We start from the raw sequence: 12,200 nt of genomic DNA, 5'->3' as shown, positions 1-12,200 counted from the left end.
CACTTTCCTCACAGCGTCGAGCTCCAACACATTTATGTGTGCTGTAGCGGGCGTGCGCCACTCGTCTCCGACCGAGTGAGAGAGGCACGTTCCTCCCCAACCCGTCAACGAGGCGTCCGTGAAGACCACTACGTAGGAAGCCACCCTGCCCAGGGGAACACCCCTGAGAAGGGCGGAGGATCCTTTCCAATATTCCAGGTCTGGCGACACCGAACGGGGAACGAGGAGCACCCTGAGCTTGTGTCGCCTGGGGTCCAACCGTTGGCGAGCAAACCACCGCTGGAGTCTGCGCATAAAAAGCAGACCCAGGGGGACCACGGGGTGGGCAGCTGCCATCAGCCCTAACAGGCGCATGGTGGACAGTGCGGTCACGTTTCTGCGAACGTGAAAACGGGAGAGCGCCGACAGGATGGCGTCTCGCCGAGGAGGCGAAAGCATCGCAGTCATGGTGGCTGAGTCTAGGCAAAGCCCCAAGTAGACTGTCTGCCGGCTGGGGAGCGGTGAGCTCTTCTCCCAGTTGATGGCAAAACCCAGGAAGGAGAGATGGTTTATCACCAACATGGTGTCCCTTCTCGCGGTCTCTTCTGAGTTGCTCAGAATAAGCAGGTCGTCTAGGTAGAAGAGAATCCTCTTTCCCTGACGCCTGAGCGGTTCCAACGCCGTCTCCACACACTTCGAGAAGGTGCGCGGAGCCAGGGAATAGCCGAACGGCAGACACTGGTACTCGTACGCCATCCCCATAAAGGCAAAGCGGAGAAACTTCCTGTGCGCCTGCCGAACAGGGACGTGGAAGTAAGCATCCTTGAGATCCAGGGATGTGAACCAATCGCCCTCTCTCACACACCGGAACAACGCTCCGACAGTGAGCATTCTGAACTTCCTCGTGGCAACGAATCCGTCGAACACGCGAAGATCCAGAATAGGTCTCTTTTCCCCTGACTTCTTGGAAACCAGGAAGTAGCGGGAATAAAACCCTAGGTGAGACTCGTAGGGGGGAACGACAGTGATGGCCCCCTTTACCAAGAGACGTGCCACCTCTGCTGCTAGAGCCGTGCTCGCAGCCGGGTCCCGTAGCGTGGTCTCCACCGACCCCATAAAGGGTGGGGGACGACACTTGAACTGTATGGGATGGCCCCATCTCAACGTGGTGTCCAACCACGATGGCAGAACGCACCGCTCTTGCCAACACGCATAGCGGTCGGAGAGAGGGCGAGCCGACAGCTGAGGAAGACCGTCCAGGAATAACCCGTATTCCTCTGCCCCTACCGCCTCCACACTGCGTGTGAACCAAGGGGGGCTTCCCATGAAAGGGAGGAGGCTCAGCGAGTGTAGGAGACGTAACAGAACTAGCCACTGTAAAAACAACGAGCTGTCTAGACGTCGCGCTCATGCCCGCTGAACAGGGAGCGAGCCGTCCGGCCGCAGCACCTGTGCGCATGCGCTGTCCGCAGGCTGTAGCCACAGCGCGCGGACCAGTCTCCTCACCTATAATGTAGGGAACCAGGAGACCGGTACAAGCGGCCGTATCCACGGGCTCGTGCAACGAGTCTCTGATCCGTCCACGAGGCTCCAAGGGACGCCGCTTCTTAGAAGCAGGTGAACCAGAGGCCATGTGAACACGCCGTCCGACCGCCACCCTACAGCCACCGGGCTGAGGGGGGGAAAGAGGCAACATGGAGGAGCGCACCACAAGCGTAGGATGCAGGTGGCCTGAGGAATATCGCTCTCTAGATACCATGTACTGCCGTTCGGCCGAACGGTCTTTACTTTTTTCTTTAATAGGGAAAGAAAAAGTAGGAGCAAGCGTCCGGAACTTCGCGGTCCGTGGCGCTGCTGCTCTCCCCGTGCGCGGCGGCTGCGGCTGCTGCTGCTGCACAGGGGCTGGAGTCGGAGGCGGCCCCCTGGAACGCTGGGACCGGCCTAGACCCCGCTTCCTCCCAGCCTGCTGGCGGGAGGAGCCCGTGAGAATCGCCCCGAACCGGGAACGATTCTCACGGACTGACTGCTGGTTCGCGAGCACCTCGGAGAACCTGGGACCAAATAGGCCGTCCGGCGCTAGTGGACCCTGGACGAGGCTGGCCCGCTCTCGTTCCGGCACCGCAGTGTGGGAGAGTCATATGTATGGGAGAGCCTTTGAATCATGGTAGCCCACGCCATATGCCGGCCGGCCGAAACGGAAATCGGCTGGCATAGCTGGAGGATGGCGCTGGAAAAGCGGGGGACCGCCAGCCATCTCGCGGCTTCCTCCGGGCCGTAGGCCTCCCTGTCAGCCGACAAAGAGACCATGGCAGAGGAGAGCAGGGCGATGTTGTTGACCGCCGCCGCGGATTGAGAGGCACAAACGAACACCCTGTCCGTTAGGCCGACAATCTGCTTCTGGAGGCGGTCGGGGGGCAGCGGCTTTTTGTTAGGGAGCCATCCGGCGCCCGGACAGAGAAGCGCTGCCAGGGGAGGCTCCAGGCGAGGGGTCCCCCTCGCCTGAGTATCGGCCCACCCCTCCATGTTGGTGAAATCCGTGTAGGATCTTACCGGAGCCTTCAGGGTCGAAGGGTCCTCACCTGCAGCAATAAACAAGTGCTGCAAAGGCGGGAACAAGGGGCACTGGGTAACCCGCCGGGAAAAAGATGGGTTGCGAAAGCACTCGCCCTGCATATCGTCAGATACGGGGGCAAGAGGCGGGGCCGGCATGGGAATCCCTTTGATGGCCGCCGCCTCACCCATGATCTCCCGGAAGAGATCGTTCATCCGGCGTGGACCCTCGTGTTGTATGACGGTGGCGGTTGTAACCCGAGAGCGGGAAAAACCGGACGCCGAGTCGCCGAAGACGTCGCCCAGGGAGGCGTCGATGATACCATCGTCGACAAAAGGGCCGGCCCTGAACAGGTCAATGGCGTCAGCCAGTTCCACCGCAGGGGAAAAGAAGAGATGCCTGGAGAGGATCCCCTCTTCAGGCAGCTCCCGGCAGGCGACACAGGAGACGGGGGCCATCATAGCAGCCGCGGCGTGGTCGGCGCCGAGGCACCGAAAGCACGCCAAGTGCCCGTCACCCGGTGCCAGGGAGGCGGGACAGGAGGCGCATAGGAGTCCTGAAAAGGACCTAGCTCCAGGAGCGCTCTCAGGTGGCCCTGAAAAGGGCAGTTTGTCCGCGGCCTCGCCCGAGCCGCTGCCACCGGCTTGGGTGATCCGTATTGAAGTTCTCATTTTCTTAATAGTAGTTCTCAATTTCTCGCTGATAAGCACAAGTGCTGAAAGAAAAGGGAGGATGAGCGACGGTATACACCGCGTTATATAGACACGATACCATGGGAAATGTGGGCGTTTCCCACGCTGATAGGTGCATAGTTTGAATTTTCGGGAACGTCTTTGAATACTGTGTTAGTTGCCCACTAATACCTATATTAAAGAATACATTAAATAGCATGTCATGGGACCTTTAAAGGTTGGGTATGGAATTCTCTTCTTTGGCCATTTTTGCAAAATTACTTGAAATCCTTATCATAACCCACTTACAGCCACTGAGTTAGAAGTACTGACATGAAAATTAAACAAGTCAATCATCTGTGGAACGGGCAGGGCTCCTAAAAACTCCAGCCAATGATTTCCAGACCCACTGAGTGGCATTGGACAGTAAGTACGTCAATCAAACGGTCGTAATGCACTCCCCCTCCTCCGCTCCCCGCGCGTGACCCCACGTACTCAAAGCTCGTGACCCAGAGCAAGTTTCTGTTTGTTGTTATCCTGCGGTAGCTACTGGAGCTATCTAACTAGCTAATGGCTCGCTCTCGCGCATCTGTTCGCTCGTGCATGATTGCGCGTCCATGTACTTGGAATGGGTGGAGTCGGAGTCAGCGTTGAAGGAGAGGGGGGGTAGGACCATTTGAGTTGTGTATTTTCAAAATCTGCTGGCGTTTTGCAAATCCCATACCCAACCTTCAACAGAGGACAGAAGACAGGTGTTAACAGAGGACAGGTATATAACAGGACAGGTGTAACAGAGGACAGGTGTATAACAGGACAGGTGTAACAGAGGACAGGTGTATAACAGGACAGGTCTTAAAAGAGGACAGTTGTATAACAGGACAGTTGTTAACACAGGACAGTTGTTAACAGTACAGGTGTTAACAGAGGACAGATGTATACAGGACAGGTGTATAACAGGACAGTTGTTAACAGGACAGGTGTAACAGATGACAGGTGTATAACAGAGGACAGGTGTATAACAGAGGATAGGTGTTAACAGGACAGGTGTAACAGAGGACAGGTGTATAACAGGACAGGTGTATAACAGGACAGGTGTTAACAGAGGACTGGTGTATAACAGGACAGATGTTAACAGTACAGTTATAAACAGAGGACAGGTGTACAACAAGACGGGTGTTAACAGAGGACAGGTGTTAACAGGACAGGTTCATAATCGGACAGCTGTATAGCTAGCCTGGTTCTACCAGACTCTCGTACTTCACTTCATTTCATTTCATTTGTACAGAGAGTCTGGACCTAATCAATTGACAAACATTAACTCACTTGAAGGCATGTGTCTGTTGAAGTTTAAAATGATTGGATCTGCCCAGTGCCACTCTGGATCTGCCATAACCAATCGCTAACGTTTGGTTGTGACGTATGTCATGCGCCGGGAATCACTCGCAGGTTGTACACAAACCAAACACCTTGCGCGTCTGCACGAAAATGTCCGTCAACGACAGCTGCAGGTTTTGTTCGTCGAATTTAATTTATCAGGGAAAAATTTAACATTGTAAATCAATATTTTATAGTAAGGCCAGAGATGATGTATGCAGTCAACTTTCGAAGCTGGGTCTAATCGTTGACAACACGCCATCGTCATTGTTCTCAGACACGCCCTCTGTTCGCTGATTGGGGGCTGCTGTGGCGGCCCCAGAAAACCAAATTACATACAGCAGGTCCAGACCTAGTACTGAAGGGAAATTCAAATTGAGCGGAAGTACTTAGGCGGGCGGAGCCAGGCTAGTGTATAGCAGGACAGGTGTATAAAAGGGAAGGTTAATAATAGGACAGGTGTGTAACAGGGCAGGTGTATAACAGGACACGTGTGTAACAGAGGACAGCTCACCACTTGCTTGGGAGGTTTGTGACAGTTGTTAACAGAGGACAGGTGTTAACAGAACAGACGTTAATAGAGGACAGGTGTATACAGGACAGGTGTATAACAGGACAGTTGTTAACAGGACAGTTGTTAACAGGACAGGTGTATAATAGAGGACAGGTGTTAACAGGACAGGTGTGACAGAGGACAGGTGTGACAGAGGACAGGTGTGACAGAGGACAGGTGTGACAGAGGACAGGTGTATAACAGGGCAGGTGTTAACAGAGGACAGGTGTATAACAGGACAGGTGTATAACAGGACAGGTGTTAAGAGTACAGGTATTAACAAAGGACAGGTGTACAACAGGACAGGTGTTAACAGGACAGGTGTTAACAGGACAGGTGTAACAGAGGACAGGTGTTACACAGGACAGGTGTACAACAGGACAATGTGTTAACAGAGGACTGGTGTATAACAGGACAGATGTTAACTAGGGCTGGCCCGAATTATTCGAATATTCGAATACTCGTTCGGAAAATTAGTATTCAAAGCTTAAATCCGTATTTGGAGCTTCGTTTTTTTTTTTTTTACGTACGTGACGTTACCAGAGCGAGGGAGCCAAACTATGAGCGTCAGCGACACCAAGCAGAGAAGCGAGAGAGGTGGAGGAAGAATAGATATCTTGTTTCCCTTTACTTTATAACACAACATTAGCGGGATCTCTGGAGGAAAAGTAATACTTAGCGAAATGCTAACCTTAGCTTAGTTGTTTGTTTACGTTCGCTGTACAGCGCCGCGCCAATCAACTGTGACTGGCTTGCTGCAGAGCGTGAGCGTCTTGGGAATACCCGGTCAATATAATGGATATAATATGGACACATAAGACAATCAATATTCGGTATTTGTTATGGATTTATTGTAAAAAAATTCCCTGAAAAGATGCACGTTCCAGGATGAATTGAAAAGTTCCCGTAAGGGCTGAGATGGCAGAAAACAGCTGATTTGGAACGGAGCAACAGCTGTTCGCTTTCACAGGGAAAAACTAAGGAACTTCAACCTACTTAGGCCTATTAATTAACGTTCAAAAGCTATTCAATCTTCAACAAAATATGCAGATACTGTCAAAATCGGTTCCAGGGAGTATATAGGGATTATTAATGTTGTTTTTGATGGTGTTTTTTTCTGGAACGAGTATTCGAATATTCGCTCAGAAAAACCAACGAGTATTCGAAGCCTGAAAAATGGCATTCGGGCTAGCCCTAATGTTAACAGTACAGGTATTAACAGAGGACAGGTGTACAACAGAACAGGTGTTAACAGAGGACAGGTGTTAACAGGACAGGTATTAACAGAGGACAGGTGTTTACAGGACAGGTTCATAATCGGACAGGTGTATAGCAGGACAGGTGTATAAAAGGGAAGGTTAATAATAGGACAGGTGTGTAACAGGGCAGGTGTATAACAGGACACGTCTGTAACAGAGGACAGCTCACCACTTGCTTGGAAGGTTTGTGACAGTTGTTAACAGAGGACAGGTATTAACAGTACAGACGTTAATAGAGGACATCATTCGGTTGCACCAGCAGAACGTAAAGCCGATCATAACTTTGGGTGTAAAGTCTGCCTTAACCCTACGCTCGACGTAGCTAGTGTCAAACTAAAGGTGTTCTAAATTTTGGTTGCACCACCATAACTTAAGTTGTAACGTTACTAGTAGTGCATAAATTGTACCAGTGTCGCTTTTAATGACGTTTAGATAATTTCAAGCCAATCATTGACAGCTAACAATGTAAACAGGAAATACTGGCAAGTTTCCACCTTATCCGAGTGAAGACGCGTTAGCACCCAAATGAGAGGGCAAACAAAACAGTTTCAGTCATTTATTCTCTAAAATTTGCTTGGACGGTATAGGCGTGAGGTTAAGCTATTTAATGGCGGATTTTATAATAAATAAATAAATAAAATATTCAGCCCGGCAAAACCGAAATCGGGCATATAATTCAACATCATCATAATAAAGAAATGGATCGATACGGTCACGGACAATCCGTTCCCGGCGCAACCCGCGTTGAAACTCCTCTTCCCATTGCTCAAAATGAATAGCCATCTTTACCCTGCCTTAGTGTCGAATTTTTTTAAAGTTTTTTTCTTTTAACGGTTCTTTATCGTTAGTATGGAACTTACACCAGCTAGAGGGGAGGTGTAAAAGATAAGTTATAACTTAGTGTTACGTTGAAACTATCTGCTTGGTGCAACTGCTATTTTTCTAGTAGAGTGTACAGTCGAACGTTTGGGTGATTTACGTTCAACGTAGCCTAAGTGGGACCTTACGTTCTGCTGCTGCAACCAGCTGCAGGTGTATACAGGACAGGTGAATAACAGGGCAGGTGTTAACAGAGGACAAATGTACAACAGGACAGTTGTTAACAGGACAGGTGTTAACAGGACAGGTGTATAATAGAGGACAGGTGTATAATAGAGGACAGGTGTAACAAAGGACAGGTGTGACAGAGGACAGGTGTGACAGAGGACAGGTGTGACAGAGGACAGGTGTGACAGAGGACAGGTGTGACAGAGGACAGGTGTGACAGAGGACAGGTGTGACAGAGGATAGGTGTATAACAGGACAGGAGTTAACAGAGGACAGGTGTATAACAGGACAGATGTTAAGAGTACAGGTATTAACAGAGGACAGGTGTACAACAGGACAGGTGTTAACAAAGGACAGGGGTTAACAGGACAGGGGTTAACAGGACAGGGGTTAACAGGACAGGTGTATAACAGGACAGGTTCATAATAGGACAGTTTCATAATAGGACAGTTTCATAATAGGACAGATGTATAGCAGGACAGGTGTATAAAAGGGAAGGTTAATGATAGGGCAGGTGTGTAACAGGGCAGGTGTATAACAGGACTCGTGTGTAACAGAGGACAGCTCACCACTTGCTTGAGAGGTTTGTGATGGACGGTCGTCATCGGTACTCTGAACCTGGCAGACAATGGTCACGTAGAAATGAGTGAGTAGAGAGATGGAGACAGATTGATTAGACAGTAGATATAGAAGACATTAGACTGTATTCGCGGGGGAGAGGGTGTTTCAGCATGCAGAACACGTATAGGGACACCTGGTAGTGCTTGCTGGGACTTGTAGTTCTGAGGCCGCGAGAGTAAGAGAAGCAGGCCTAATGAAAGGACGGTGCGGGCTAAGAGCTAGGAGCTGATTTGATTGTAGCCCTGAGGAGTGATTGGTAGGAGTCGTGTAGAGGCTGACCTACCTCTTCCATCTCAAAGGAGTCCTTGGTGTTTTGCTTCAGCTGAGCCAGCAGGGGTGCCAGGCAGACCGGTTTCTCTGGGGTGGATGTCCTGCCCCTCCCTGGTTCTAACACTTGATCCCCGTTCCTCTCCTGTGGATTGGTCCCCTCGAGGACAGCTCTGTCTCTACTGGCTGGGGACCGCGGGCGGGGCTGTATGCTGGGGGACGAGAGATGGCTCACATGGGTTGCATGTTCTATTAGACAATACATATCTCCTATGTAAGAGAAATAATATGTTCTATTGACAATACATATTCCTATGTGAGAGAATTAATATGTTCCATTAGACAATACATATCTATGTGAGAGAATTAACATGTTCTATTAGACAATACATATCTCCTATTTGAGAGAATTACCATGTTCTATTAGACAATACATATCTTTAATGTGAGAGAATTAACATGTTAAATCAGACAATTAATTTCTCCTATTTGAGAGAATTAACATGTTCTATTAGACAATTCATAACTTCAGTGTGAAATAATTTATATGTTCTAGATATGTACTGTCTAATGACAGAACATATTTCCTATGTGAGAGATTAAACATGTTAGCCCATAAGAGATAATATACATATACTACGTGATACAATGAACAGGTTCCACATGAGATCATTCCATGAGATAAATAACATGTTCCACAAGAGATCATTAACATTATAGATAATAATTATAGATAATTTCAATGTGAGATATTTACCATGTTTGAAATGAAATCATAAAAATATTCTGAGATATTGGCACTACATGAGATACTAAACATAAGTAAACATAAGCCGCATACGGGGGTGGCGTGCCCGGTGTGCGCCAATAGAGGTGGGCTGTAGAGGCTGTGCAGCGCGATCTCTCTGCAAAGCATACAGCATGCTTGGAGTCACAGGTGCACGTCAGAGAAAGGCCATCAAGACCACCACAGAGGCAGCTGAGAAGGCCTCTAGATGGCTGTGGATCAAGAGGGGTGATCCGTGGGTACATGCTACTTAGACACAAGTTGGGACTTGATCAATCCCGGCTGGGTCGCCTGGTTGAGGGTGTATGATGTTGCGAGACCCGAAACACCCAATGACCCCAGGTTCCATCACTGATGATGTGTCTAAGTGCATCAATAGATGTATGTTAAACTATTTTACCCTGGCCTGGCCAGTGACGTTCAGGAACAGACTGGATGACAACAATGAATAGTGTGGCGACAACTAGAGAGACAGTGGACAGCTCGGAGAGACGGCAACCGGGGTAGGAAGGGCCAGCAACCCAACCTGCAACTTCTGTGAGGAAGTACCCAAATCAGCTACGGAAAGCCTTAATGTAATATACCCCCAGGGGTGCCCGAGAGGGGGGGAGAATGAGCACCCCAATTGGACAGACCTACAGTTAACGACAAACGCAGACGGATTATCGACTGCAGAATGTGTCTGCGGCAAAGTATGCAAAAACCCGCGTGGCCTGAAGATCCACCAGATGCAAGATGAAATGCATGTTGAAGGAGCAACTGATACAGTGCACAGGGATCATCCCTGATGAGACGCAGGAGGAGCCAGGCCCAGAGTCACCCCACAGTGCTCGGAACCTCCACGTACCAGTAGCCCCAGACCCAGGCAGAGTAACCGAACATCGTCGGGTCAAGTGGCCTCCGGCCAGTAAGGGGAGACAGTGGCTTCAGTTCGATGATGATGTGGATACGATCCTAGAATCAGCAGCAAAGGGCGACACAGACGGGAAGCTCAAAACCATGGCAACCATCATCATCAGCCTTGCTGTCGAGAGGTTTGGTACAGTGGAGAAGTTGGGTACCAAGACCCCCTACATGAACAACCATAGGGCAGAGAAGATCAGCCAGTTAAGGCAGGAGCTGCGGGTCCTGAAGCGGCAGTACAAATTAGCGCGAGAAGAGGAAAGGGATGCACTATCAGAACTTCGCTGCATCCTCAGGAAGAAGCTCACCACTCTTCGAAGGGCAGAATGGCACAGACGCCGGGCCAAGAGGCGGTCTGCCTTCATCGCAAACCCCTTTGGAGTCACCAAGCAGTTGCTTGGGCAAAAACGAAGTGGAAACCTTGTTTGTCCCAAAGAGGAGATCGACAACCATCTCTGCAACACATACAGTGATGCTGCTTGGGAGGAATACCTAGGTCCATACAGATCTTTGATAGACCCCCCAGGACTAGGGTTGAGCACCGAAACTCGGTTCCAGTAGGGAACCGGTTCCGACGTAAACGGTTGTAACGAGATCGAATAAGAACGCACATTTCGGTTCCTCATAACGGTGCCTGGCGTTTTTTAACGCCCCCTGCCCCGCCCCCATGGTGTTGCGGCGTCAACTTGCGTTAGTGCTGGGCGCTTTACCGGTTCAGAATGAATAACGGTGTGTATTTTCGTTAGGAAATGCTTTTGTTATATACCGCCATACCGGTGTATTTGATTACACAACGTTCGGAACGCAGCGCTGCGCGACACTGTTTCAGACGGGACCCTTTTCAATGTTGCGCTAAACACGCATGGTACGACTACGACTTTCTTTATAGGTCCATGACTGCGAGGCGTGGTATTTCAGGCCAGCTGGTAATAGAGTGTGTCTGTGTCACGGCTTTCAAACATATAAACCATAAAGCCTATGGGCTCCTCGAGACTCGGGACGGACTTGTCAACGCGCTGCGGCATCGCTTACTTGATGTTGTTTTGATTGAAGATTGGCAGGTTGTAGTGGGTGAACGAGTTATGTTACTTAGTATGACTTTGGCAATAATGTTGCGCCATGATGCGTGCCTGCCTGCTTTCAGCAAGTAATTAATATTATTATTATTATTATTACTCAGAACAAGTCGTGCATGTATGCAAGTGTGTGCAGTTTCGTTTTTTTAAGTACCGGTTCGAGAACCGTTTTAGCACCGGAACCGTTTGAAAAGTACAGAGTAGGCACCGGTATCGGATAAAACCCAAACGATACCCAACCCTACCCAGGACCCACCACAGACTTCAACAGCAAGGAGCCCAGTTGGAAGGAGATTCAGGAAGTTGTCAAGGCAGCCAGAGCCAGTTCAGCCCCTGGACCAAGCGGAGTGCCCTAAAAACTATACAAGAGGTGTCCCAGACTCCTTCACCGGCTGTGGAAGATCCTGAGGGTTATCTGGAGGAGGGGAAAGGTAGCCCAACAATGGAGATTTGCAGAAGGTGTCTGGATTCCCAAGGAGGAGAATGCTAAGAACATCGAGCATTTCAGAACGATCTCGCTGCTCAGCGTTGAGGGGAAGATATTCTTCGCCATCCTATCCCGTCGGTTGACGGAGTTCCTCCTGAAGAACGAGTACATCGACACCTCTGTACAGAAGGGCGGAATCCCAAAGGTGCCAGGATGCCTCGAACATACAGGTGTGGTCACGCAGTTGATCAGAGAGGCAAGAGAAGGGAAAGGAGACCTAGCAGTGCTGTGGCTCGATCTCACCAACGCTTATGGATCCATTCCTCATAAGCTAGTGGAAACAGCACTGGACCGGCACCATGTCCCAGGTAAAATTAGGGACCTTATCTTGGACTATTACAAGAGTTTCAAGCTGAGAGTCACCTCTGGGACAGTCACATCTGAGTGGCATCGGCTGGAGAAAGGGATCATCACTGGATGCACTATTTCAGTGATTCTCTTTGCCTTGGCCATGAAAATGCTGGTCAAGTCAGCAGAAGTCGAGTGCAGAGGTCCGCTCACCAAGTCTGGAGTCCGCCAGCCCCCCATCAGAGCCTTTATGGACGACCTGACAGTAACGACGACGTCAGTGCCGGAGTGCCGGGGTGCCGATGGATCCTTCAGGGCTTGGAGAAGATCATCACCT

General features: G+C 49.9%; 1 protein-coding gene across 1 annotated transcript in view; it reads right to left on the bottom strand.

The window, feature by feature from the left end:
• itprid2 (ITPR interacting domain containing 2) overlaps positions 1-12,200 on the bottom strand; it is a 60,192-nt gene that overhangs the window by 12,517 nt on the left and 35,475 nt on the right. Inside the window, 2 exon segments of the mRNA XM_030342820.1 lie at positions 8,004-8,052; positions 8,339-8,534. Of these exon segments, the coding sequence (XP_030198680.1) occupies positions 8,004-8,052; positions 8,339-8,534 (245 nt within the window).

This window comes from Gadus morhua, chromosome 20 (genome assembly GCF_902167405.1).
Source record: "Gadus morhua chromosome 20, gadMor3.0, whole genome shotgun sequence".
Classification (NCBI taxonomy): Eukaryota; Metazoa; Chordata; class Actinopteri; order Gadiformes; family Gadidae; genus Gadus; species Gadus morhua.
This window is presented reverse-complemented; position numbering and strand designations above follow the sequence as displayed.